The sequence below is a fragment of the Podarcis muralis genome, chromosome 1, assembly GCF_964188315.1.
Source record: "Podarcis muralis chromosome 1, rPodMur119.hap1.1, whole genome shotgun sequence".
NCBI classification, from domain to species: Eukaryota; Metazoa; Chordata; class Lepidosauria; order Squamata; family Lacertidae; genus Podarcis; species Podarcis muralis.
Genome location: NC_135655.1, coordinates 62,216,473 through 62,244,227, shown reverse-complemented (window position 1 = coordinate 62,244,227; position 27,755 = coordinate 62,216,473). Strand labels below are relative to the sequence as shown.

The 27,755-nt window shown below is 44.1% G+C and overlaps 3 protein-coding genes across 4 annotated transcripts in view; 1 reads left to right on the top strand and 2 right to left on the bottom strand.

Moving 5' to 3' along the window:
* The window catches only part of BBOX1 (gamma-butyrobetaine hydroxylase 1), a 34,380-nt gene extending 23,763 nt beyond the window's left edge, over nt 1-10,617 (bottom strand). For both annotated transcript variants that reach the window (XM_077929737.1, XM_077929729.1), the window contains exons 1-2: nt 10,488-10,617; nt 395-854 (exon numbers count right to left, since the gene is read on the bottom strand). In XM_077929737.1, the coding sequence (XP_077785863.1) occupies nt 395-781 (387 nt within the window). In that variant the 5' untranslated portion in view covers nt 782-854; nt 10,488-10,617. The remainder of the gene's footprint in view (nt 1-394; nt 855-10,487) is intronic.
* Nucleotides 2,329-27,755, top strand: part of LOC114583989 (uncharacterized) — a 58,274-nt gene continuing 32,847 nt past the window's right edge. Inside the window, exons 1-2 of the mRNA XM_077933642.1 lie at nt 2,329-2,422; nt 10,248-10,612. Of these exons, the coding sequence (XP_077789768.1) occupies nt 2,329-2,422; nt 10,248-10,612 (459 nt within the window). The remainder of the gene's footprint in view (nt 2,423-10,247; nt 10,613-27,755) is intronic.
* Nucleotides 19,328-27,494, bottom strand: FIBIN (fin bud initiation factor homolog). The gene has a single exon (XM_028729348.2). It carries the CDS (start codon nt 26,697-26,699, stop codon nt 26,046-26,048), a length of 654 nt encoding a protein of 217 aa, XP_028585181.1. The 5' UTR covers nt 26,700-27,494; the 3' UTR covers nt 19,328-26,045.

Sequence of the window (27,755 nt, the reverse complement as noted above, 5' to 3'; positions counted from 1 at the left end):
TTCTTCTTTGTTTTGTTGGATTGGGCTTTTTCCACATAATGGAAGCAACTGGCATGTGGTCTTGTTACATGTGTGCAATCCTACACATGTATAATTGGAAGGCAGTTCCAGTAATATAGCAGGCCTTTCTCTCTACTAAGTGTGCTTAGGATTGCAGCCTAATAACCTCTTTCACTCTGAAGAGTTTGTATAGTGCAATGCTATGCATGCTTATTCAAAACTAAGTCCCACTGTGTTCAGTGAGGCTTATTTCCAGGTAAGCAGCATTAAATCACTGCAACAAAATGGTTCTACACATGGAGATTAATATATTATATGAAAACAGCCTCTCTCTCTCTCTCTCTCTCTCTCTCTCTCACACACACACACACACACACACACATACACACATTACCTTTTTCTCCCTCTGTGCCAAAGTGACATTCTTGGCCCCAACATTGACATCCAGATTTTCAAGAAGCAGTTTGCGTGCTTTAGCAGAGTGCAGGAAGCACTCGGGGCACTGGCAATTGTCTCGCAGCCACACAGAAGGGTAAAGGCTCTTGCTCCCATCTTCCCAGTGGACACAAATAAACTGATTTGCCTCCAGAGCTTCCACTTTATGGATGGCTGCACTCGTGTTGAAGGCCTGAGCCGTCTGCATTGAATGCTGCCAAGGCCTCCTGCTCAGGGAGAAATGTTTTTGATGGCTGTGCTTGCCGTTTTGTGCTTGCAGCAGAGTTCGAGAACAGTCTTGGTGGACTTTGGTTCTTAACAAGTATTTAGCGATTGAAGTCCACATCTTTCCTTTTCCTTGTTTGATCTTCAGTACAGAAAGGCCTTTTCACCCTGTGAAATCTCTCTCCGGGTCAGTGCTGTAAGAATAAAGCATACTGATGAAAGGCAAGAAGGAAGAAAAGGGATTCTGTTCAAAAGAATGTTACTTCTGGTCCCTGTCATCCTTTCATTCTGGCACATAATGTCTCCATTTCCTCCAACCCCCTTGAAGTTCTGATCAAGTGTTTTTGGGGGGGGGGGGGGAAGAAAAAGAAAAAAGTTTTAGCTTTGTATTGTATGCCTCAAAATTTGGACCCCAGTAGAAGAAGTCTGACAGAACCATGGTTTTGGAGAGCAACAGATGGTGCAATACCAAACAATTTTAAAGGAAATATTATTGGCTGTTCCAAAAGAAATAACTTGCACCCACTGGTTCCTCTCCATGCCCATAATATTGGATCAGCTGACATGTCTGGCAAGTGTGGGTCCCTCAATGATCTGTTCAACCACTTTTCTCTCACAGATCTACAGATACTGCACTTGAACCTTAGAAAACGAGGCTCTGTTTACAGTGGGTGAGATTCAACTAATGAGTCGTGTCAGCCAAAGCCCTATTCTAGGACTTCTGCTTGCACAATGGGCTTTCCCCCCTCTCTTCCTCCTGTGCCCCTGAAATTGTCTTAGGGCGTGGGGTGGAGATAACTCATGGGGAGTAACACACAGGGGTAAGAGAAGGGAGATAATCTGAAATGTTTGCTCTGATCGATCAATATAGGCTTAGTACAACAATGAATTCCTCCTATTGCTGCTCAGAGGAATTATTAACCAGCAACACATTTGTCTATAGGTGCTCTCACTCCTAACACCATTAGGCAAGTTAAATTCACCCACTTGCAAAGCCACAATTAATAGTGCTTCTGTGAGCTTACAGATACACAGATAGATTCATTTTTGAGATGCGAAAGCGATCCAATCTCATGAAGCATCATCCAAGTGCTTGTGGCCAGGGTCACGGTGAACATGCCATTTCAGCCATCCCTTATGACAGCCTCTGCTGACCTGCTGCCCTCCATCTGCAGAAGGCTACAACTCCCAGCAGCTCCAGCCAGCACAGCTGGAGTCTACAACAGCTGGAGGGGAACCAGGTTGGCGCAGACTGCCTTATGAAATGGTTTAAAAGCACGGATTCGCTCAAGAAGTGGTCACAATTGACTTTATATATTCATTTATTTCATTTCATTTATGAATCACTTCCCATGAAACATCCCAAAGTGATTAGCAACAAAAACGTCAACAATAAAACACACACATCAAAACAATTCCAATTCCAATTCAGATGCAGACTGGGATAAGAAAGTCCACTTATGTTTTTCCTTGCAACACCACAACATAACCACATACTATATTATTATAGTATATTACAATTATACTACTATTATTATAGTCAATATATTAAGCATCCAGAAAACAATCCCCTTGTACACATGTCCTTCCATACGGATGAACAGGTAGTCAAAACATGCACACATAGACACTCTTCCTCCCCCTTTCATATGCACATAGACAAGGACCATGCAGATGCAGACATGCACAAAGGATGCTCTCATCCCCAAGCTGGCAACTGCAGCAGCTGCTGCTTACTTCAGGCACCTGTGGCTGACAGTCAGTAGGTTGGAGCAAGGGAAGGAGCTGACCATCTGGGCACCTCCTTGCTTTTTTCAAGAGTAGCCCAGGCTAGGAGACAACAAACACACATGGCATGCAGCAGTACGGAGCTACACACATCACTGCTGCTTCAGAGACTCCCCTGACAAAAACAATAGCAATACCTATATTGAGGGGGGAAATGAATGGAAAACAGGGCAAGGAAACCAACTTTCACTCCTCTCACCCTACAACTGGGGGATTGCAGTGGCAGCAGCAAAAGCCTCAAAACCAGTCAGGCCCATAGTTTTCCAGATGGCTGGCAACTCTCTCCTGCTGCTGGTTTCTCAATTAATAACAGATGGGGGAACACACATTTATAATGCTAGTCTGTCTAAGGTTCAAAGGAAGAACCATTTTTTCCTGGAAAAATCACAAGGTTGAACTTTCCAGTATCCCCTTACCCCAGTTAGCTGGGGTGACCAGGAGCTGCCAAAACTAAAGGATGGGGCAGGGGAGAGAGAAAAGCTTAAGAATGATGAGATCTGAAAACATAATAAATGTAAATTCCTATTGGCCTCATGGTTATGCAGCCTGTCGGAGCCAATAACTTTAATTTTTCATGCTTATCACTGCAAGCCGCAAAAGAGAACTGCTGACTGCATGTAAGTGGCATGTTGTTTACCCGCATCGTTCCATAACAGGGAAAGTATGTGCTAATATCTGCGCTCTCCCTGGGATGAAGCATTGCACCTGGTTGATTCTTTTTGCTGTTGTTCCCATCTGAAACCCTAAGCCAGCTCAGTCCAGTCATCTTCAACTTTTTGTGGCCTGAGCAAGATAGAACATGGCAGCTTCCTAGGTTCCTAATGGAGAAAATACCTTTTCACAATACCAAAACAACAACCATCTTGTGGTATGTAGGGGCCATTTTGTGTGTGCACAAGGGGTTCACTGGATCAGGGCCATTGTCTAAGATCCTCAGCTATCTTTTCACAGCAGCATAGTGCCTTGCATGTCCTTAGGTCCTGGGCAATACCCCCAAACCCACCTTTTCACTCAGCCTTGCCAAACCAATTCTCTGTTCTATCTCTGTCTCTTTTCTCCAGGCCTTTGCTTTCTCTGCTCCCCTTGTGTTTCCCAATATACTGCTTCCTTCTCCTGCAATGACTACTCAACATAACTGCCTATTTCCCCTTCCTTCTTTTAGCCTCTTGGGATCCCTGTATGCTGCTTCTCTAACCTCCCAGGCCTTCTCTACTTTCGCGTTTCGCACCTCTGCGCTTCAGTTTGTAGTGACCGAAGAATCCCAACTTCTACTGCGGGGGTGAGGAAACTTTTTCAGCTTGAATGTCACATTCCCTTCTTGGTGGACACATGCCAAAGCTGGGTGGGGCCAGAGGCTAAAGCAGGTGGAGCAATAAACGCAAATTTAATCTTTGTACAGTAGGCTAGTTTCCATACACCTACATGCCACTTTCTAGCCTCCATCCAGGGAAGCAAGAGGCATTATCAGAATTCTAGGACACACATCAGCCATACAAAAAAAACCCACACTCAAGAAGAGTGCAAAGCAAGGACAATGAAGGGTGTGGCATGGGAAGAGGGGGTGTGGTTGAAGAGACGAAGCCGGGAGAAGAGTCCCAAGGGCCTGATAGCGAGGCTTGAAGGGCCGCGTTTCCAAGCAAAAGTCTTTAAAATGCTTTGTTTCCAGACCTTTGCAATAGACTTGGACCTAGGAGTATACCACGTTTCAGCTTTTTATTTGTGGCAGAAATACCAAGGCAGGAGCATCCTTGTACATGTAACTAGTCCAAAAAATATTGACATTTTTGCAGCTGTGAAAAGGAATAAAATCCAGCTCTCTGGACCACATTTCTATTGTGTCTTCCACTGAAACTGGGCGGAGTGAACATCAAAGGAAAACCATTGATTTCTTCCAGCTGAAGAATGGCTCATCACACAGCAAGAAGATAATTTGTGACCAAATTTTATATTACATGTTTACTAGGCTATAAATTCTTAAAATATTCACTGATGCTTAGATAGTTACATTTGAAGCAGACCGCAAGTACATATTTTCATACTTTACCATAATCCTGCTTCAAATCGTTGCACAAAAATTTAAATCCTTTTAAGTGGGGCAAGCAATTAATGCTCCACCCACCTTCCTTGTCTATTTGACGCAAAACAAATGCTCAGAACAAAATTAATCTACACCAGACACAAGAACTAGCTTCAACTAATGGCAGTTTCAAATAAACCAACACATTTAATTCTCCAGCGTGGTGTAGTGGTTAAGAGCGGTAGTCTCGTAATCTGGGGAACCGGGTTCGCGTCTCCGCTCCCCCACATGCAGCTGCTGGGTGACCTTGGGCCAGTCACACTTCTTTGAAGTCTCTCAGCCCCACTCACCTCACAGAGTGTTTGTTGTGGGGGAGGAAGGGAAAGGAGAATGTTAGCCGCTTTGAGACTCCTTCGGATAGTGATAAAGTGGGATATCAAATGCAAACTCCTCTTCTTCTTCTTCTTCTTCTTCTTCTTCTTCTTCTTCTTCTTCTTTTTTATTTCCAATCCTGGTGCTGTAGCTTACTTCCAAGGACAGCTGCTTGCAGGTATGCAAAGGATGATCTTTGCAGATGAGGGATGGCTGGAGTACTACCACAAAGTTTCATTAGCAGCTCTTATTCAGGTAGCTTTGGGGGGGGCATGCCGATTTTGGAGGGGTTGTTGTTGTGTTAATCCCTTTATCCACAGTCCAAATCCTGGTCAGCTACTCACTAAAAAATAACAGTGCATTTAGCCTCAGGGTCCATAAAGAGAGAAGGAGCAGTGATGTGGAGTTGGGAATTTTTCCTGCAGAAAATTTTCCATTTCTTAAATTCATTAGTAGCAATAAATGGGTGTGAATTGCAAATGAATGGGGCTGTCAATATCTTAGTCAAGTTTGGCAGTTCTAAATTGTTTGTTTCAATTTCTTAAAATACAGTTGTATCTTGGATCCCAAACGCCTTGGTACTCGGACATTTTGGCTCCCAAACGCCACAAACCCGGAAGTGAGTGTTCTGGTTTGTGAACATTCTTTGGAACCCAAATGTCCAACAGGGCTTCTGTGGCCTCTGATTGGCTGCAGGAACTTCCTGCAGCCAATCTTAAGCCATGCTTTGGTTTCCAAACGTTTTGGAAGTCGAACAGACTTCTGGAACAGATTCCATTTGACTTCCAAGGTACAACTGTACTTTTACGGGTTAGCAAGGGGGCAAGGATCCTCTCAAATTCCTGGGTGCCAGGTTCTCCCCATAATTTCTGCAATTAGTAAATGTGGGCTTTGATCAATGGATTTAGCAAGGCCTAAAAAGATTAGTCAAACCAGCTTCCTAAGGAGCTGGGTTTAGAGACGTGCCATTCAAGAACAAAGACAGGTAATAACAAAGTCATTACCTGGACAAAAGGTGAGAGATTCAGCATCAGGCTGCCTGGATTACAGGGGGTGAGATGTCACCACAGGAAAAAGTGCCTTTTGAAGGAGACTTTTGAAACAGAGGTCGCCAGGGTAACGGGGAGAGGATGCTTGAAGCTGAAGGGAAGGAATTGTTTTCTGCAAAGGCTGCTGTGAAGGAGGAAGCAGGCAAAACATGCATGCTGGCTGAGAGAGGCTGCACCAAGAGACCAGGGGCTATGGCTGGCTGATGCTTTGGAACCAAGCTTACTGAAGCTATGAGAGGAGCAATGAGAGACACTCTTGGGGTGTGATATTCTGCAACCCCCATACCAACATTCAGGTGTAAATATATATATAAACCATATTTTTTAAAGACACTACTCTCCACTGTACCTTGATTTCCCAATGGATACACAACTCTTAGAGGGACGCGGGTGGCGCTGTGGGTAAAACCTCAGTGCCTAGGACTTGCTGATCGTATGGTCGGCGGTTCGAATCCCCGCGGCGGGGTGAGCTCCCGTCGTTCGGTCCCAGCTCTTGCCCACCTAGCAGTTCGAAAGCACCCTTAAGTGCAAGTAGATAAATAGGTACCACTTTATATCGGGAAGGTAACGGCGTTTCCGTGTGCTGCGCTGGTGCTGGCTCACCAGCTGCAGCTTCATCCCGCTGGCCACATGACCCGGAAGTGTCTTCGGATGGCGCCGGCTCAGGGCCTCTTGAGCGAGATGAGCACGCAACCCTAGAGTCGGACACGACTGGCCCATACGGGCAGGGGTACCTTTACCTTTACCTTTACCTTACACAACTCTAGTTAAGAGCCATGACCCCTGGAACCTTGCTACCACTCGACAGAGATTGGGGTGGCCTATAATGATCCATATAAAACAGACACGCTCACTGAGGTCACTCTAGAACAGGAATATCTAACCTGAAGCCTGTGCCAAACATATGGCCCCCAGTGTTTTCAGTCTCCCTCCCAAATCTGTCATTTAAAAAAGAAGTTTTAAAAAGGATTTGTTTGTTTTTTACTGTTCCAGTGGGTCGCCCACTGTGACATCCCTATGCCAAAAAGATCTTTGGGGGCTCCCAATTCCTTTTTAAACGTTTAATTGATTGCTCCTATATGTGCCCCACTGTGACAATGTGATGTCAAAAGTTTAGGAAGAAACTTGAAAAGTAGTCCTACAACTCTGCCTTTTAATACATATTTTAGCAATACCCGTGAGACTGGATTGCACATATAAACACCCAAACCACCACACCATTCAACTTCCAACATTATTATTTCGATCCCTTATGAATGATCACACAAGGTATTTTTAATACCTCTTTTGAATGATTAAAGGCTGAAAAGATAAACTTTGCAAGCTTACAGAAAAGAATGGTTGTAGCCTGAGCAATGCATCCAAGCAGTAAAGATGTTTTGCATTTTTGTTCACTGAAACACGCTCATGTAAGCATTCAGTTGATGGTATCGAAAGACAGCAGAACCAACAGGGTCACACTCTCCTTGCCTAGTTCTGGACTCTAGTTCCACCCACCAAAGCAACCAAGCCTATTTCAGTCCTAAAACCAGGCATAGCAAAATGTGCCTTAAACACAAAGAGCAGGCTGCACCTAACTAGTCCTACTAGTGGAAGCCTGCACAAGGGCATGCACTAGTGCAACAGGGTTTTCTTCCCCTTTCCTTCCCCTGCAGCCCCCACAATTGGCACAGGGTGGGGGTGGGAGAACCCCCAGCACAGCATGGGGGTGGGGTTCTGCCTGGCAAGCTGATGGAACAACTGCCATAGCACTGCATTACATTCACCCCAAAGTAAAATTAGAAGAAAGAGGACGGGGTGGGGGGGGGGCAGGGGGAGAAAGCAAGGATGCCAAGATCTGACCATTAAAGGAAGTGGGAGTTCAAAATATATGAGGTGAGATTTAAAATGTCTAGCTGAAATATGCTTTAACTACTCCTTCTTTACAAGGCAATATTTGGCACACTTGCGCTATTACAGTATTTCATACTTTTACTAGATTAAAACCATACTGACCTGGAAGACCACCTATGCCTGGGATATGTAGAAGCAACCCCGTCAAATATTCTTTTATATAAGAGATCAGAGAAGGGTCAGTTTTGTTAAAAGGATGGGTAACTTTATTACCAGTAACTCTGTAGTTAAATACAAATAAACCGAATTATTGCATTCTAGGGGATTAGCCAATTGCTGATGAGGTCAGGAAAAAGAAAAATCTCCGTATTACAAAGCCAGTTACAATTCTCTTTCATTAAAAGTTTTTGGAAGAGAAACTTAGGCTATGTACATGTTACCATTTAATTCAGATCAAGTGTGCTACCACCCCCGGTGTTTGAAGCTGAGTAAATGTAACAATATAGCCACAATCCATATGTATCCTGTAGTGTCTTGTTGCAAGGATATGGAAACAAATTAGGTAATGTACATTGGGTGAAAATGTGCTAAATACCCCGTGATCCTAGTAATATCCTGTATGGATATAATGCAAGCTCCAGCCCACTTATTCTGGAACACTAACATAGACATTGGCAGAATTCCTGCTGAGTAAAAGAGTTGTGCATCACAACCTCACTTTGTAAAGAACTCACCTTAAGCAACCTCTCGTCCTAAGAAGACACCAAACCCAGGGTCTACGAGAAATCCCTTCACATCAAAACATAACTGGCAGTAAACACATTCCATGCATTTTATTCTGATAACCATGTTTACCAAGGAATAGATGAATTCATGGTGGCTGGAAAGTTTTTAAGACCTGACACAGACAGCTTGTTCCCAGTCCTGCCCTGTCCTGCCATATTTCTACCCAATTCAGTGCTAAGGAACAGCTCTGTAAGATGCTAATGCTGTTTCAGGCACAGGAGGAAATTCTGAACTGCCACAAAAATCCAGTGTTGAGATGTTGTGGTGGGCTAGCGGTAGTGATGCCCCATCAACCGTCCTCAAAGAAGCATTTCAGAATCCTAAATTTAATTTATAAGTTGAGAGGTGCAGAGGGCTTGCTCAAATTTGATTAGAAGTCACACCTCATGACCTGGAAGCCTTGATCTCTGCTTCTCAGTAACTGAAATGATGAGATTCCTGAGAGGTGAAGAAAAGCTACTTGAAGATGTTCATTTATAGTGCAATCTTAAGTACAGGAAGCTGGCGGGACAGATACCATTTCTTAAGTCAGCATCCCTGCAGTGAAATAATTTTGATCTACACATTTCTCAAAAACCTTTCACAGATCAGTTACATGACCTGGCAAACCAGGTGAAATGTACACTGCCAAAAGGTTTTGTAAGTCTCTCCTTGTCCTGTCCACAACTCTGAAACACTAGTATTGGGGAACTTACACTGGCATGTGCTCTGGTGGCTTAAGTTCTGCTGGCTGAGACCCAGCTCAGCCAGACTGAGGGAGATACACAGTTGTATCCCTGGCGGAGTTGGGATGGGTGAGTTATGCTGGCGTAGCTGAGCCAGGACAGCTGAAGATCCACCTTTTCCAAACTTGCTCATCCTGACAGGTCTTGGGTTTGGATTGCACTGTTATTTATAATTGCATTGCATGTTCCAGGTTGGATCCATGACAATGATTCAAAACAAACACACATGAAAACAAGGCCCCGCCATTTCCCACAGCTATCATACCATATGGCTCTCTCGCACAAGGGTCATTTGGCTACCTGCATCATTGTGCAAAATGGAGAGGCGTTTACCATACACCACATATGTGCAGCATAAGCCTGAATACGGGACTCATTGTTTTAGTCTGAAAATGATTCACTTGCTTCCTATCATCTTGTTTACTGAATGCAAATATGTTCACATAGTGTGGTTCCTTATGCACCTGCACACAAGTAGCATCAAGTCTGGGACAGCCCAAAAGTTTGCGTAAGTGCAAAAAGGGGGGGGCACTGAGGAACCGAAGTGTGGAAGGGGGGATACCCAAAAGCAGAACAGAGAGTACTGAAAAAGTTTTGTATGGGCTGGCTGACTAGGACAGGGGGAATGGAAAAGGGGGGAACGTACTGGTGTGTGATAGAGGGCAAGGTTGGAAGCTGGCCAGGCCCCTGAGCATGCACACTCCATTAGCAACATTTTGCGGCACCCCATGCCTCTTCTACGGCTCCCTCTGTATATGGAGTGGATTTGTACCAGGGAAATGCCCATGGCTGCCTCAGCCCAGCCTCACCCATGGGAGGTTCCTATCTCCTCACAAGCTTTTCTGCAAGGTCTGTTGTACAAGGTTTTCCTCTACATGCAGGTCCCGATGCCCCTGAAAGAACCCAATAGTGGGGGTGGTGGGGGCTTCCACTGGTTCCCCCACCCCTTTCGCAGGAGTTAAGACTGCAAGCCCAGCTGCACTTTATTTGGGAATAGGTCCCCGTTAAATTCTGCAGGACTTGCCGCCGAGTTAACTTTCGGAGAGGACTGTGCTAGCAAGCAGTTGAGGAATAGGATCCTCCTCTCTCCGTCCCTCCCTCCCCCCACCGGCGACGAGGCCAAAAAGGAGGAGCCACCCATGAACTCTGCCCTAAAGCGCCTGCCAGAGGCGACGCAGCCACCTTCGGCCTCCCGAGCCACAGGCTGGGCTTTCCAAACAGCGCGCGCGAGCTGCGGCGGGTGGGAGGGCTCCTTACCTGCCTGGCGCTACAGCTGGGCAAAGCCGGCCAACTGGGTCCTCCCACCGCCGCCGCCTTCGGCTGAGGCAGGGAAGGAACGGCGCAGGCGGGCAAACAAGCAAGCCGCGGCAGAGGAGGCGAAGGTCAGTTCGCCGGCTCGCCTTCAAAGAGCAGCTGCAAAGGCGGTAGGCGGTGATTCAGTTGCGCGCGCGCGCACCCCTTCTCGTTTGGGAAGGTATGCGCGCCCGGGAGAGAAGCTCAAAGCGCAGGGCATGCCGGGATATATTTTTTGAGTGCTGCCCCCAGACCTGTTGCTTGGAAGGAGGTGCCGTCAGCAACGATAGAGTTAAAGATAGACACCCTTCGAGGTCGCATCCCGCGGGCCAGGAAAGCCCGCGGGCGACCGGCTGGATGATTAGAAATCTACCCGTTCCTTGACAGGGCTTTTCAGCCCCGGGGCCGCATTGCCTTCTAAGCAACCTTCCTCGGGCCATATACCAGAGGGGCAGGGTGGTGTAGTGGTTAGAGCATCGGACTAGGATCTGGGATCCCCACTCGGCCGTGGGGTGACCTTGGGCCAGTCGCTGCCTCTCTGCTTAAGCTGCCTCGCAGGGTTTGTTTGCGAGGATAAAATGGGGAAGGGGGAAACCATGAGACCACCTTGAGCTCATTGGAGAAAGAGGTAGGGTGTAAATGTAATAAATGAAGTAAAAGGGCCATTTTTATCTCTGTGCAATAGACTGGTTTTGTACCCAAACCCCTCTTTCTGGACAAGCAAGAATCCTTCTCGTTCAAGCACACAGGGATAGGGGTGTGTGGTATGTGGAGAGCCAGATAGAGAGGCTTGAGATTTGGCCTTGGGAAGGTCCCCCCTCCTTTGTACAGCAAGAGCGCCTCAACTCACTCTGGGTGGCAGTGAACAGGCCTGTGAATGTGGGGAACATAAAATGATTGCAGGGAACAGCTGCCCTCTCACTTTTCCTCTGGAAAGGGAGAATTGGGTCTGCTGTAGTGCTCAGCAGGAAAGCGCAGCTCACAACATGGAAGGCTGGTATCCCCCCACTGCTATACTTCCCAGTAGCAGAGGCAATCTCTACAACTTTCTCTTGTTATGTCTTTATACCTGTATTCAGATTGCACCATGTGTTTAACTAGATAGGATCTAAACTTCCAATGTAATTTCTATGTAGAATTGCAGAGCCTTCTAGGTTACTCACTCTAGCCCCCTGCTAGAGGAAGGTAATCCAGAACTAGAACAACCCCCACAGATGAACATCTATTCAGCTTGAAGATATATAACAACGATAACCCATAAGATCCCTAGGTTCTATTGTTCAGTTGTTTTCCACGAAGAAGTTTCTTCTAGCATTCAGCCATAATCTAGCCTAAGTTCGTATAGTAGAGCTATAGATGTGCAGAGCAAATCTTCAGTAGATGTCACAAAATTGGAAAGTGCAAAAACTGTCTTCTCTTTTTAACACAATACAGCCAAGATAAAGAAACTGGTAATTGCATGACTTTGCAATTCAGTGTTTAGCTCTTGCAAATTCATAATTCATTGCTCCTCAGACGTACACTAGGTGATTTCACAGCCAATAAGACAAACAATTATGGCTTTGCATAAGTGCAGAATTAAGGAACAGCACACTGTGGAGTTGCAAGTAGTGAAATCAAGCTCCAAGTATCAACACCGCCAAGTGTAAAGCCTATTCATCAGTGTTACACCAGAAATAATGTATGGAATATCTCCAGTGTTTTAATACTGTCAAGCCAACGTCTTTATCAAAGACTGCAACATTTTACTTGGATTTAAGAATGGGTAGTGTGATTGATGGAAACAGGAGCAGATGTAGTAGAGAACTTAAAAGACTGTTTTGTGAATTAGATTTTAACAGCCATTTTGGCAACAAGACTGGAAAATTAATTCATACTCAGTTTTGTTATGTATAGGAAATTAAATATTTGGGTTGGTAGCTCTATTCTATAAGACTCAGTGCTGTAATCTGTTCATAATATGTCTTAATTCTGTCCTGTAAGTCACATATAAAAAAGGTAACTTTATAAAAAAAGTTGACTTTACCTAAGTCATATATAGGTATAAAAGGTAACAGACCCCTGGATGGTTAGGTCCAGTCAAAGGTGACTGTGGGGTGTGGTGCTCATCTCGCTTCAGGCTGAGGGAGCCGGCATTTGTCCACAGACAGCTTTCTGGGTCATGTGGCCAGCATGACTAAACTGCTTCTGGTGCAACAAAACATGGCAGAAGCCAGAGCGCATGGAAATGCCGTTTACCTTCCCGCCACAGCGGTACATATTTTTCTATTTCCGTTGGTATGCTTTCAAACTGCTAGGTTGGTAAAAGCTGGAACAGAGCAACAGGTGCTCACCCCATCATGCGGATTTGAACTGCTGACCTTCTGATTGGCAAGCCCAAGAGGCTCAGTGGCTTAGACAACAGCACCACCTACATCCCTCTAAGTCACATATATAGATGGCAAAATGCATTGGAAAATGTGGGATAACGCTTGCTTTGATGCAACATCATCTAACCTCCCCACAACCAAATCTGAATGAAGGCTCATTAAGTAGCCATCCACTCTAGCAAATAAACCGGAATGAATGCTCAGTAATCAGGTCGTATGGAAGTGCCCTGCCTTTCTATATACCATGCTTCCTATAGCACACAGACTACACAAATTGTCTACTTATAGGGGTGGAGACAGTGATAATGAAACAGCAAGGAGGGACTTCAACCCATTCCAGTCTAATGAAGTATTGCCAGCATTTCATTTTAAATTCTCATGAAATACACTCTCAAATTGTAGTAATTAATTCGGGGGGGGGGGGGGGAATGAAAGAAAATATTTCAAAACGAATTGAGTGAGGATAGAAATCTTGGAGTTAAACATTTCTGCAGCTGCAGATGTAATTCTGAAACAAATTTAAGTCAGCAGTGTTTGCTTGATTGATACATCCTATGGAATGTATAATGGGTGTTGCATGAGATCCAAGTGGAAAAGAATCTTATCCAACTGAAATAAAGCACACTCCTTTCTAGATTACATAATAACTCAGCAAAACTATGACTCATTACCATTATCCTTCTATTTTCTGAATGCTTGTAAAATGGAACTTTAAAATAGAAATATCCAAAGTAATGTGTAATGAAAATCTGGAACTCGTTTCCTTTACAGTGCACTACGTGTTTTTGTTACTGTCACAATATCATTTTACAGAAAGGTTAATTTACTTATTCCATCCAGCCCCACGTTGGCCATCATAACAACCCAATTAAGTGGGAGTGCTTCAACATAAGGTTTTGTCCCATGTGCCTGCTACAGTTGCATGTAGCAACTATTTATTATATTTTTATACTGCTGTTTCTTCAGGGGTCTCGGGACAGTGCACATGGCTTCATGCCATGTAGTAGTAGATTAAGCAGGGACCTGGCCCTGCCATGGCTGAGCAGGGATCTGAAAACAGCATTCCCTAGTCCAGCATTCCCCAACCTTGTGTCCTCCAGATGTTTTGGGCTGCAACTGCCATTAGCCCCAGCTAGCATATGTTGAGTGGGACTGATGGGAGATGTAGTCCAAGGCATCTGGAGGGCACTAGGCTGGCGAGTACTGCTCTGGTCCCTATCTGACATGCTACATCACACTGGCTCTCATGACAACTTACCTGGCATTACTTGCCTCAGTTTCCCACTCACACATTTTCAAGCTGTGGAAATTATGAAAATTGCCACCTAGAAGCTGCATCTGTATCTGGAGTTATGTGTCACAGAGGAGCCTTAGACCATGTGACCTGTCCCATGGGAGAAATAAGTAGGCGATTAATGTTAATCGTCTGCTACACAGGGCATTTCTTAAGAATGTGCTCCTGCATGGTCACAACTGGATGGAATTTACTGTGCCGGAAAGTTCTGCTTCTAAAGGAACAAGTGCCACCCTGCTGGGACACATTTAGAAGAAAAACGTTTCATATGAAGACTTGCATGGAAAAACCATCTTACAACAACTTGGCTTTGTAATCACACCTGAGTATTGTCCACTAGTCATGCAACAGCTTTGGTAAAGCAGTCAGTTGCCATGGATGAGCAAAGGATTCATTTTGGAACATGATTATTCTTACAGTTAACCTTTTTAGAACTATTCTGTGTATGATGGATCTTGAAACTTTGAGAAAAGGTTTTTAGAAACAAGCAAAAATTGGTTAAGTGTTAGGAAAGTACCATAAGATTATGCGATCTCTGAATTATGCAGTGATTTGGCTAATAGAGATAAAGAACTTGCTAAATTATGAGATATATGTAGGTGCTGTTTCTGTATAGCTCTATTCCACACTTTTCCCTGGCTTATGTAGGACTCATATGGGAGGAATCATGCCAAAGGCATTCCCCTCAGCAATGCTAGGATGCTGGTGTGGTTCTTGCTCTGTGATCTTCCTCTTTCCAAGCAGTTTCTACATTCATGTGTTGTCACAGTAACATGGAATAGAATAAGAGATTAGTTCTTCAGGCACTTCCATGGCATGAGAATCAGATGAATAAGACAAGATTTGCAGGGAAGGTTTGCAGTATCCACAATCTAGCAAAGTGAAGCACTTATCAATCAGCTCCACTGATTTCTCTCTACCTGAAATCAATGGAACAACGGTGTTTAACTTGCCCAGAATTAATAGTTTCCATATATGAAGCAGTCTTGAAAAACACTGTCTGGTCCACAGTTTTTGGAAATGAGGTATCTCCATGTTTCAAGAAATAAATTCAGCCCCCGTTTTCTTCTTTGGTTGAATAAAGATCAAAGTAGGGAAAGAGACTGAAGAAATAGTTTTCTTTAACTGTCTTCAGGCCCAGGCACATTTTTCCTGTTTGAAAAACACCAGACATTTCTGTCAAACTTTAAGAACAGCACTCTTGCTTCATTGTTCAAGATCATAGCTTCTATTTGTACAGACTAATAATCCTTCAGAGCTGCATGAAAATGTATGTATGTATGTATGTATGTATGTATGTATGTATGCATTTAATATTTTTGTTTCAAAAGAAAGTTCAAAATTAGATGTCATGGGAAGAGTTATTAAAAAAAACCCCACCAGGAGTGACATTTAGGGGATGTTAAAATAAAGATAAGGTTCTCACATAAAACCCAGCATGAAAATACTTTACAGAGTTAATAAGATTCAGAATTTTGGTCCTCTTTTTACTGCCCAGTAAAGGATATATAATCTGTAGCACATGGTTTAGAACAAGTATCTACAACTTTTTTCAGACCGATGACGCACTTTTAACCCAGACATGCATTTTGGGATCCATTTCTTAACCTTGTAGCATATACTTGTATGGTAGTAGTGCTCCTGTTGTAACCCAACTTGGATTGGGCCACAGCCCACTGATCTACCAGTTGAAGACCAGTGGTTTACAACATATTTTACTATAACTATGTGGGGGGGGGGGAGGGTAGATAGACAGACAGACAGACAGACAGACAGACACATAGACATATATACATATGTTTGCAGTTTAGCTTTCTAAGTAGCCACCTATTCCTTTCCAGACAACCTTTCCAGGAATAGGAGTCCTTTCTAGACATCCAAGCATTTTTTAAAATGACAACAAGATTTCGTTGCATGTTAAATAACTAATCTGAGGCTAGTACCAATTTTGATGGGTCATTAATTCATTAGGACATTGCCTGTATGGTTGAGTCAGCCTTCAATATGATTTCTTGCAGCACCTGATAAAACATTCCTGCTAAAAGCCTTTCTTTCTTTTAATATGAAAATGGCTAAGCCACGAAAAAGTTGAAGTTGAACTGTTTACTGGAAAAGAGTCTTTTCAGATCCCAGAATGACTTCAGTGACAATCCAATGCATGTTTTGCTTTTAAATATGCAGACAGAGTAATATGGAAATGCACCCTCATGTGGTGGAAAACTTGAGGAACCCAATGTGTTTTGTGTGATATATGGATTTATGTGACAATAATGGGGAGCACTGAATCATTTGCAGCTTCCATAAAGACCTCTGTCCTGACTGAAAAGTGAAATCCTGTGCCTTGATAGATACGATTGCTAAGCCTCTGAGGACACTCTGCCCCCACCCCCGCTCCCCAACCTACCACCTGTAGAGCTGTGGCTGACTTGGTCATCCCATTACACAGGGTAATCAGCAGGGAGAAAAATGAAGCACCTAGATTTCCCAACAAACAAAGGATTCATCGTGTCCCCACTGATGGCAAGGGGAAGTCCCCAAGCCTCCCTTGTCTGCCACCTTGAGCATAGCAAAATGTAAAGAGTGGTAGATGGTTCGGGGCTCACATTTAAATCAAGCAGACAGATGAGGACTCAGATATAGTATAAATGATGAAAACTAGCTTTCACTATATCACAATCTTTAAACAGGACGTGACACTTATTGTCAAAAGATGTTAAAGGTGATGTTTCTCCACTAGCATTTGAACACATCTGCTTTTAAATGTGTTTTTTTTTTTAAAGCACCAATATTCAAGGTGCTGCCATCCTTGATGCCCAAATGTTAAAAGGCAACTTAGTTCTGTTTGCCAAGGGACATTTTCATATGTGAAATTTAAAAACGTCCAACCAATTTGTCCTTTAGAGACATATGTCCCGTACGATTCTGCTTGATAGCATGAAGTCAAGCGCTGTAAAGATCCCCAGCTCTTTGTTTAGAATGTTCAAAGTGCTTTGTTCCTTTGAAAGGCTGGAAAGTGCCTGTTCACTCCTGAACAGTGAAAATAAATACAGCTGCAGTGCTCACGGCATTTGTTCCAGAGTACGTTCCACTGGAAAGAATGAGATTACCCCAGAGCAAGTGCCTAGGTCTTATGTTGGCACTGACATGGTTTTAAATGGACATCAGTTGTTTTAAAAACTTCCAAAACATGAACTTCCTTGTTGTTTATGTAACATAAGACGGGGGAGGCATTAGAAATGTTCTTGAGGAAAGGCATTGGGAATTAAAGGTTGGCAACTTTCAACCATCCATTGTAGCTTGATCTGCAGACATTGGCAGCTGAGAAGGTCTCTCTGCTTTACTTTCTGTAGATCAAGTTGCTAGGGCCTTTTTTCTGGTGAGTTCACAACCTTTGTTGAGAAACAAATCCACTTTGAGTTTTATCAAATGTTGATGCTTGTGACTTCTTCACGCTGCTGATTTAAGAGGGCAAAGAGCTAATTTATTTTTCATTTCATGCACCTGTTCTTTTACAGTATGACATTTCTGTTGATCATTCATTCTGATTTGTTTGCACAAAGCCTGCATGGAGGATAAATGATGTCTGTTTACTGAGCATGCATTCTGATTTGTTTGTACAGAGGTTATACAACTTCCTGGCGATTGACTATCTTAAGCTTTCAAGTGCATGTTCCCATCAATTTCCTTACTGCAAAATTTCCCATGTTTTTAAAGTGTGTTCCTTGCACAAGAGTACATGAGCACTTTAATCCACTTTCATTGAGGAAGCCTAAATTTGTCCATATTTGATTGACACCCTCCCACAAAAGTTTGGAAGTGGTCTGAATGACAAGGACAGGAAAATTACCATTATGACATTTTCTTTGGCATGCTACTTTGCAATCTGCCATCATAGTTATATTGAGCTCTTTCCTAACTACATGTCACAGTTAGATATATTTACTGCTTCCCATTGAAGTCATTGGCATTTCCAAGAAGGTATTTGAGAGTGTGAAATTCTCTAACCTATAATGCATCTTACTGTGTTATTTTAATGGTAGCAACTGCCAAGTATGGTATCTCTACATCTCCCTTTTCTATTCTGTGTACACTTGAAAAGATTATAGACCATGGTCCTGATATCAATATGACCTAACAATGGAATGGCACTATGATCGGGTTAGCTTGGAAGCATCTGAGAGTGCCATTTTATATGGGAGATTCTGAATGTGTGCCTTTGGCATAGGAGGAAAGGGTTAAGTAGGCTGCAGAATATTGGGTTTAACTCCTATCAAGCAGCAATTTGCTAGAGAAGATCCACATGTTGTTGTTGTTTAGTCGTTTAGTCGTGTCTGACTTTTCGTGACCCCATGGACCAGAGCACGCCAGGCACTTCTGTCTTCCACTGCCTCCCGCAGTTTGGTCAAACTCATGCTGGTAGCTTCGTGAACACTATCCAAACATCTCGTCCTCTGTCGTCTCCTTCTCCTTGTGCCCTCCATCTTTCCCAGCATCAGGGTCTTTTCCAGGGAGTCTTCTCTTCTCATGAGGTGGCCAAAGTACTGGAGCCTCAGCTTCACGATCTGTCCTTCCAGTGAGCACTCAGGGCTGATTTCCTTAAGAATGGAGAGGCTTGATCTTCTTGCAGTCCATGGGACTCTCAAGAGTCTCCTCCAGCACCATAATTCATAAGATCCACATAATTCATAAGATCCACATAGAGGACCATTTTCTTGCTGTATCAAAGCTAGCCCAGCTTCCAGTATAGTTAAACCAAAAATGGTGGTCACTATTGGAATGGAAGGGTTAAACATGCACTTAAATTTCTCCTAAACATACATAGGTTTTAAGTGTGCTTGACTTTGGCTGAATAATATCAGGGGTTTCTGTAGGATTTGAATAAACTTTGGTTTTTTAAAGAAACCATTGGATGGATTCAAGCCAAGAGTTCAACATTATTTTCTTTAAATAGAATTTACAAGTTACATTTTGGCCAGAGTCCTGACACTTAAGTAAATTGACACTCATGTTTTACCACTGTTTTTCAGGAAGCTGAAAGAAAAAAGTTCATGCTCTGAGCTCTGAACTTTAAAAAAAGAAGTCTGATACTTTTATAACCAAAGGAATGGCAAAATTCATTACCATTGTAACAGAACTGTAAATGTTTGTAATCAATCAATTTTATTACAGTATACTATTATTGCAGAAGGATTAGCCAAAGGAGGCAAAGTGTAAATGGAATGCTGTACTCTAATTATAAGTGTCAGCAGAAAACTTTCAAGTGCACTTTGTCCTGGTATTCATCTTCCAAAACAAAATGTTGACTTTTGAGACAAGGTGCTCATCAGTGAACACAAATGTAGGTGGAACAGTGCTGTTTGGCAATACAGTGGTGCCTCGGGTTACATACACTTCAGGTTACATACGCTTCAGGTTACAGACTCCGCTAACCCAGAAATAGTGCTTCAGGTTAAGAACTTTGCTTCAGGATAAGAACAGAAATCGTGCTCCGGCGGCACGGCGGCAGCAGGAGGCCCCATTAGCTAAAGTGGTGCTTCAGGTTAAGAACAGTTTCAGGTTAAGAACAGGCCTCCGGAATGAATTAAGTACTTAACCTGAGGTACCCCTGTACCATCATGTCCTACTGAAACAAAGAAAACAGTAGTCATGACAAATCTAAGTTTGAGAGGTTATATCATAGGGAAAAAAGGTAAAGGACCTCTGGACAGTTAAGTCCAATCAAAGGCGACTATGGGGTGCGGCACTCATCTCACTTCAGGCCGAGGCAGCCGGCGTCCGTCTGGAGACAACTTTCCAGGTCATGTGACCAGCATGACTAAGCCGCTTCTGATGCAACTGGACACGGTGATGAGTACCAGAGTGCACGGAAATGCCGTTTACCTTCCCATGGCAGTGGTACCTATTTATTTACTTGTGTTGGTATGCTTTCGAACTGCTAGGTTGGCAGAAGCTGGGTTAGAGCAATGGGAGCTAGTGTTACTCCACACTTTCCAATTCATTTTACCATCATTTTCATTACCACAAATGATGGGTTGGGAGCAGTGGGCTTGTTTGCACTAGAGCACCAAATCCACTTTAATTTTGCAATCTGAATTTGCTGGTATGCAGTTGAATCCCAGCGCCAAAATACTGAGTCTGGAAGTGGCCTATATTTTTAAAGCACTACTTTATAAAAAAACTTTATTGGCTTGGAAACTTTTACATTCAAATTCAATTAAATCTTATGTTAAATGAAAGAAACCCCTTGATAGGTTGCTGCTCAGATTTTTGCAGTGCTGTCAAAGGGGCAAAGGAAACTTCTAGAATGACATGATTAAAATGCCCTCCAAAACAGGACTTCAACATGTTTCTTTAAATATTTATTAGAACCATACAAAGACAGTATTCCTTCTTAAATGTAGCTCATATTAACTTCGATTCTGAATTAAATAGAACAGTTGAAATTAAAATAAAATCAAAACCAATTCCCCACCATGCTCTTTTGCTATTGTCTAGGGGCACAAAGGATTCTTTTTTTAAAAAAAAAAAGCTAGCAAAAGTATGGCAACATGAAAGTTACTGGTGTATTAGAACAAAAAAACTTAACCAGGTTTAGGCTGCAATACTAAGCATGCTTACATGACAGTCTCACAAGGAAATACGTTTAAAAGGAGGAGGAGAAATATATTTAGGAGCTGATGTTGTTATAAAAGAAATAAGGTTATGGAATAAAAAGAAATGTGTCCTTACACTGTGAACAGAACAATGGGAGAAATAATCCTTATTCAGGTGGTCACACACATAGATAATTGCTGGCTCCAGCTTCTGCATGTGTTTCACACGTCCTTTGTGGGTACTGATGGTTTACAGCAGGGTGGGGAATTTTTTTCAGCCCAGGGGACACACTGCCTTCTGGGCAACCTTCCATGCGCCATGTGCCAGTGGTGGGTGGCGGCAAGATGAAAGTGGGTGGTGCCTGCGAATGCCCTTCTCCACCCAGACAAGCCAGAGGCATTATTGGAGCTCAAGGGCAACCCGCCCCTCCAGCCAAGTGAAAACACTGGGGGTCAGAAAGGGGTAGGGTCTGGGAAAAGTTCCATAGACAGAAAGTCCTTGAGGGCCACATTTGGCCCCCATGGGTGTTTCCTCATTACTGGTTTGCAGGTGACCATACAAAATGTCCTGCTTTTTTATTACAAAAGAAAGAAAAATCACAGCTTTTAGTTTGAGCTACAAACTGCTTGTTCTGGAATAATCTCAGCAAAATGCTGTTTGCGTTCCAGGCATACAACCAAAGTTGCAAATTTGCACGGTTAAGCTGATTAAGCCCAACAGACCAACTATATGGAAGAACGCAGTCCAATTTAACTGCAGCCTACTTCACGATATGACAAGATGTATAAATTATAAGCACACATACCATGGATCTTATGTCTTGCGTAAGTGTGCACAGGACTGCAACCCATGCCAATTTCACACGCTGGTTGAAGTGAGCTGTGGGCCATGCCCATATCGGAGTGAATGAGAAAACAAAAGGTAAACCAGGGCAAAATGTGTGACCACATATACACACCTCAGTGTGGATTTAAGACTCCTTGTTTTATCCACATATGGCTGTTGAATTTGTATTTAGGGGTGTGTGTTTTTAGGGGGGCAGTTTCTGGTTGAAAACAGCAATAGAAAGTCCAAATAAGAATACATTATTAAAGATACACAATGGAATACAAAATAGTTGTTAAATATTAGAATGCTTAACTTAATATGTCAAGATTTCATTTATATTTGTTGCATACCATTTACAATGTATACTTTCAAGAAATAGTAAATTTAATAAATACCACCTTGAAAAGCAAACTCTTATTAGAGGGTGTCTCATACCTCTCTAGGGTATCAGTGGAAATGAAGCTAAAGTAGGCCTGCTTCTGGATAACCCAGTATTATAATATTTTTCTCACTATGTGATTTCTTACTGCTTTGTCACATTGTTGAGGACACATAGCCAGTTTCTGCATAGGTAAGAATAGTCAGATGCCTAGGGTTATAGATTGTTGTTCAATCAAGCGGGAGCACAATGTGACCAGTGCTGCTGGTTTACACATAATGAACATGGTATGGGGCAAGCCATTGCTGGACCACTCATGCCTGCAAATTCACAAGCAATCCTTCAAGAGTCACTAGTGAAATCACAACATGTTTCAGAACTAGATGACTGAGCACTGCCCAGGTTAATTAGTTGACTTGACAATGACAGAACTTCTGATATAAGGGTTATCTTACAGTGCAATCCTATATTTTTCTGTTCAGAAGCCACCCCCATCGAGTTCAATGGGACTTAACTTCCAGGTTAAGTGGGTGGCAGTGCAATCCTAAACTCAACTCTCCTAGGGAAAAGCCCTTTACTTCTAAGCTGACATGTAAATAAATATATATAGAATTAATGGCTAACTTGAAAAGGTACTTCCAATATTTGATATTTAATGCAGTGATCTTAAAAGAGCAGAATCAGGTAAGGGCTAGTATTATGCAAGGTACTAGGAAAAGGAATAGGTGAAGGAATGAACCATGCACTGAGAGCACTGAGATGTGTTTGGTAAAGAATCCTGTGGTCTTTACAGCACCAAGCTGTTTATTCAGAAGCAAGTCTCACTGAGTCCAATGGGGCTTACTTCCAAGTAAGTATGCACAGAACCCATAGCAGGGTTTTCTTGTAGAGAGATGTAGGTAATGAAATGGCTGGAAGACTGGAATATTTTTTTTTTTGGAAGGGTAAGAGTGCCTGCAAATTCATCAATAATTTCCATCAAGCATGTGTTACATTCAGTACTATGAAAGTACAGAAGACGGAGAGTAGTATTTTAGTATCTGAACAGATGTCTTAGGAATGCCTTTTATTCCAGACAAAATAGCCCCCTTGTACACAATACATCCAGTTATTTCCAAATACCTCAGCTCTGCAGAACTGTGTCACAGGCACTGCAATTGCAGAGCACCTCTTATTGTTTAACATGGCAAGTGAAATCCCTACAGTGTGAGCAATTAGGAAACAGAACCGCTAGAGGAAAGAAGTGTGGTGGTAGTGATGATGTAGCAGCAAGGGGAAAGGATTTGCAGCAATGGAAAAGACTATTGCTACTTGGAGTCAAATTACTGCTGGGAATTCATATATCCCAGGTGGCTACACATTGAAATAGAAAGAAAGTCTTCTACTGCCCTGCTGGCTCCAGGAGCCTTACTCTCATCTATTGAAAGCCTGAGGAATTAGATTCTTATTGTTTACCTGTACAGTACCTGAAATTCCTAGTGCAAAAGAAGAGTCAACAGGATTTGTCACCTTCTTTTAGAGTGGGAATCTGACTACCTCCGTTCCATTTTATTCTTAAAGGTTACTTGGAAGCGTTCCCCTGTCTTTTTTTCAAAGGGTACAGAATTACCTGTTCTGAGCTTGGAGTAATGTTGCCAGAAAGCCCTATTTTGGTTTTAAGGACTGCCCCTTACTATGGAGCACTGCCATTCCACATAAGAGAAGAAATGTTTTTTTGAAATCTTACAGCTCCACTAGAAAACCACTCTGCGGACACCATAGCAATTACTTTTTATATTTAGATCTGGCAAGTTCGAACTCTCGATGAAGGGAAGGATGGCTCAGATTCCAATCTCTCACTGTTGCTGGCATTCCAGCTGGGCTGTCTCCCAGTGGGCAGGAAATTTACATCCTGGAGGGAGCCAAGCTAGACTCAACAGTAGCTTCCAACTACGCTAAATCCTTTTACAGAATTTAAAACAATTCTTGCACAAAAGGAAAGAGGAGGAAAAGGATGGGAGTCACTGCTTCAAGTCTGGCAGAGTTTTTCAGGCAGGCCCTAGGGTTTCGCATCTTAAAGACTGTCACTTGTATTTAAAAGTGCCTAAGACACAAATCCACATTTGATAGAACAAAACCCTTGATATCAGAATGTTCACAGCTCCAGCTCACCTAATTTTGAAAGTTTAGAGGAATGCAATCAGAAGTACACTAAGCACACAGTTGTGTATTCTGCACTGAGTAAAGGTGGAATAGGAGAAATGATGATGGCATGGGAGAGATGAGATGATGAAGCTGTTACTGCAGATATTCTCCATACTCTATGACTGGGATAAGTGTTAAATATGATAAAGAGGTGGGAATTTCCCCCTCATCTGGTGAAGATAACCCCATATTTTTTTTTAAGAGAGAGAGAAGGCTATATTCTTGCAGTCTTGTGTGATATGGATGAACACCACACCCTTGTACTTTGCCAAATAAATAGTTTCCACATTCTGGCTCCATACAACCTCTAATGAGTATTTGAATTCCTGTTTTCCCCAACACACACTGAAAGGATGGGAAACTTATTCTCTTACTTCTCTTGAGGCCTCATACAAAAGTTTGCAGCTACCTCTCTGGAAATGTTTACAAAAGATCACACCCTTCTGCTCCCGATTATGGAACCTAAAATAACTCCTTGATTTCATTCTCAGAATCACTAATCAAGATTTTAAAAAACCTCCATGTCAGCTATCAGCTGTGAAAGAGTGGAATGAAACTTCTCTTTAGCTATCCTTAATTAAGTCTGACAGGCTTACAGAAGGGGGTAAGGAGCAACAAATTCCCCAGTTGGCCAGAGAATATGAGGATTGCAACATGATTTAACAACTATAAGTTGACGGACAATTAAGACTTATGACCTGGGGTGACCCTTGCAATAGTCTTGGACAGGTCACTCAGCTTCATCTCTTCCAATATAAAAGGGGCAAACAGTGGTCTACCTCACAGGTTTGTTGTGAAAACACAACCCATGAACAACTGGCTGCAGTTGGGAGGAAGCTGAGAGCAAGGTCCAAAAGCTATTAGCAAGTCATTATCTTTTGGCCTCAGCGACTTATTTCCCTGGGTTACTGACCACAACTGGTTTCAGAGTGCCTAACTCTGCTGAATTGGGACTGATTGCAAAGTTTTCCCGTATGTCCAGGACTATCTAATAATATAAATACTAGTAAGACTCGTGGGATAGCTGTACAACCCAGTTATCCACAACTGAGCTACTCTTGGTTGTGCAGTAGTGCAGGCTTCAAAAGCTGCTGACAAGTCACACTCCAGCCTCCATATCCACATCTGGAAAATGCATGCATAAGTAATCCACCAATGGGTTTTTTTTAGCCAGCAAGGCTGCAGTTCGATATATGCCTTCATGGGAGCATGGCTGGCTGGACTCAACAGATCTTATTTCCAAGCAGGTAGGTATAGACTGCCCTGTTAATTACTTGCACCTCCTTTTTACACATTACCCTCAAAGCAGAGGATGAACACAACACAACCAGCTTGTAAGGCACCTCTCCCCCACCCACAGGATCCATGTGCATTCAACAGCTGTGTGACAGGCAGAAACCCAACAGGTGCAGTTCTTTTCACACAGAGATGTAACAGTCACCTGTTGAGTTTCTGCACGTCAGAAAGTTGGGAAGGGCACAGGAGTCTGTAAGCATTATTATTATTATTATTATTATTATTATTATTAAAAAAGCAAAACAAAACAAGTGTTCCAAGCCATTTGAGTGCCTAAGGCAGAAATGGCACCCTCGGTGGTGGCAAATAAAATAAGACAGCCCAATTAATTGCCAGCTTGCTGTCCTTTAATATAGCCCCACAACAACCTGTCCCCTGAGGAGAACCGCCGCCTCCAGGGTTCCTTTGCACTTTCAAAGTGCTACGCGGGAAGGATGATATGACTGACAAATCACAGCCGCCGTTTCGAATAGCAGGAGGGAAGGCGCGCAAATTACGCGCGCGGAGGCTTTCCGCGCCTTGCCGAGCTGTTGTGGGGCGGCGAAAGGTCCCAAGTGGAGGCGTCGTCGGCGTCCTCCTCAGCCTTTGAGGTACTCGGTCTTGAGGCGGCTGAGGCGCGTGCCGTGGCTGCGCACGGTGAGCGCGAGCAGCTCGTACTTGTCCCGGAGGCCCGCCGAGACGGCCAGCGTGTCCTTGAGGAGGGCGCGCGCGTGCACCAGCATGCCGGCGAAGTCCTCGCTGAGGCGGCTCCCCTCGCGGCTCTCCTGCTCCTGGCCCTGCCGGAACTTGTTTTCCAGCTCGCCCAGGGACTTGTCCGAGTTGGCGTAGGCGTCGCCGATCTGCGTGGCCTCGCGGCGCAGGTACTTGCCGTAGCTCTCCTCGCCGTCCAGGTCGTACGAGATGCTCTTGCGGATGCCCTCCAGCACCCGCGCCGCGTCCTCCACCTGCCGGCCCAGGACGGTGAGCTCCTCGCGCAGGGTCAGGCCGGGGGCCGCCGCCGCCGCCCGCTGCTCCTCCTCGGCCGCCCAGCAGCGCCGCCGCTCGCTCACCCTGAAGAGCAGCTGGCACTTCTCCGGGTCGTCGTTCTCCTCGTAGTCGCCGTCGGGCACGAAGTAGTGGTGCAGCGTCCCGTTGGACATCTCCGGGTACAGCGGCCCGTCGAAGTAGCCGCGGCACACGCTGCCCAAGCAGCCCAGCAGCCCCACCAGGCGAAGCCCCAGGGGCAGCCCCATCCCGGCCAAGGGGAGAGGCGGAGAAGCGGCTCCCCGACGGCGGGCGAAGGCAGACGGCGGCGCGCGGAAGATCAAGTCCTCTCGCCCTCCGCGCGGGGCTTCATTGGGTCTCGCCGTTTGGCTTCTCCTGAAAAAGATCTCTCTCGAGTCCCGCACGAGATCGTCTCTAGTCCGGGAGGTGGGAAGTTGTGTGCGCGGGGAGAGAGCGAGCGAGCGAGCCCTAGGGAGGAGTTGCTTTTTATTTCTTTCCCTCCAAGTTCCCTATGCACCTCCAGCACGTTTTCCCTCCTCCCTCCACTCTGCCTTCCAAGTAAAGAAACGTGCGAGCAAAAGCAGAGAGAGAGAGAGAGAGAGATTCTAGCTAGACCTGCCTGAAGCCGCTTGGTTTGCTACTCTTTTGCTGCTGCATCTGGATTGGTGGTGGTAACGCGGGATCTTGGCTTTTGGCCGTAGGATCTCTCTCTCTCTTTCTCTCTCCCCCTCCCTCTCAAATTACAACCACCGGTCCCGTCACTTCTGCAAAAGTCCAAATGCCAAGTTTGGAAGGAAGCCTTTAGACCTCGGTGCCATTGTTAAAGCTACAGTGTCATCCCTTGTGGAAAGCTGGACTTGGGGGGGGGGGGAGCGGTGGGAGAAATAAAGAGGTGAGGGGAGATCCCCAATTAGTTACGCTTGAAGAAGGCAAAATGCATGCCAGGCACAGCAAAAGTCTGGGAGAATGGCAGCAAGATTTCCAGCAGAAATTGCAAGCAAGCCCTGTCAACTTATTTTGAAGACAGACATCTGCAGAAACGGCAGTGTTTTGGGATGCTTGCACTAGGGTTGGGTACTGAGCACTTTGTAATGTCTTGCGCCATGCACACACCACACCACGACTGCAACCCCTTTGAGGGGAGGAGGGGTTTGTGATGTCATGAAACTGAATGAAGCAATTGCCACATGGTTCCAGATCAACATGACAGCTGCTTGTGTGACTAGGTCTCACCTGAGCCCTGCTTTTTCAAGTTTTTAATTAAAAATTAACCCTGGCCCAGGGTTTCCTTTGAAGGCACACAT

Coding starts and splice junctions, on each gene's coding strand:
- FIBIN (XM_028729348.2), bottom strand. CDS start 26,699: ATGGGGCTGCCCCTGGGGCTTCGCCTGGTGGGGCTGCTGGGCTGCTTG.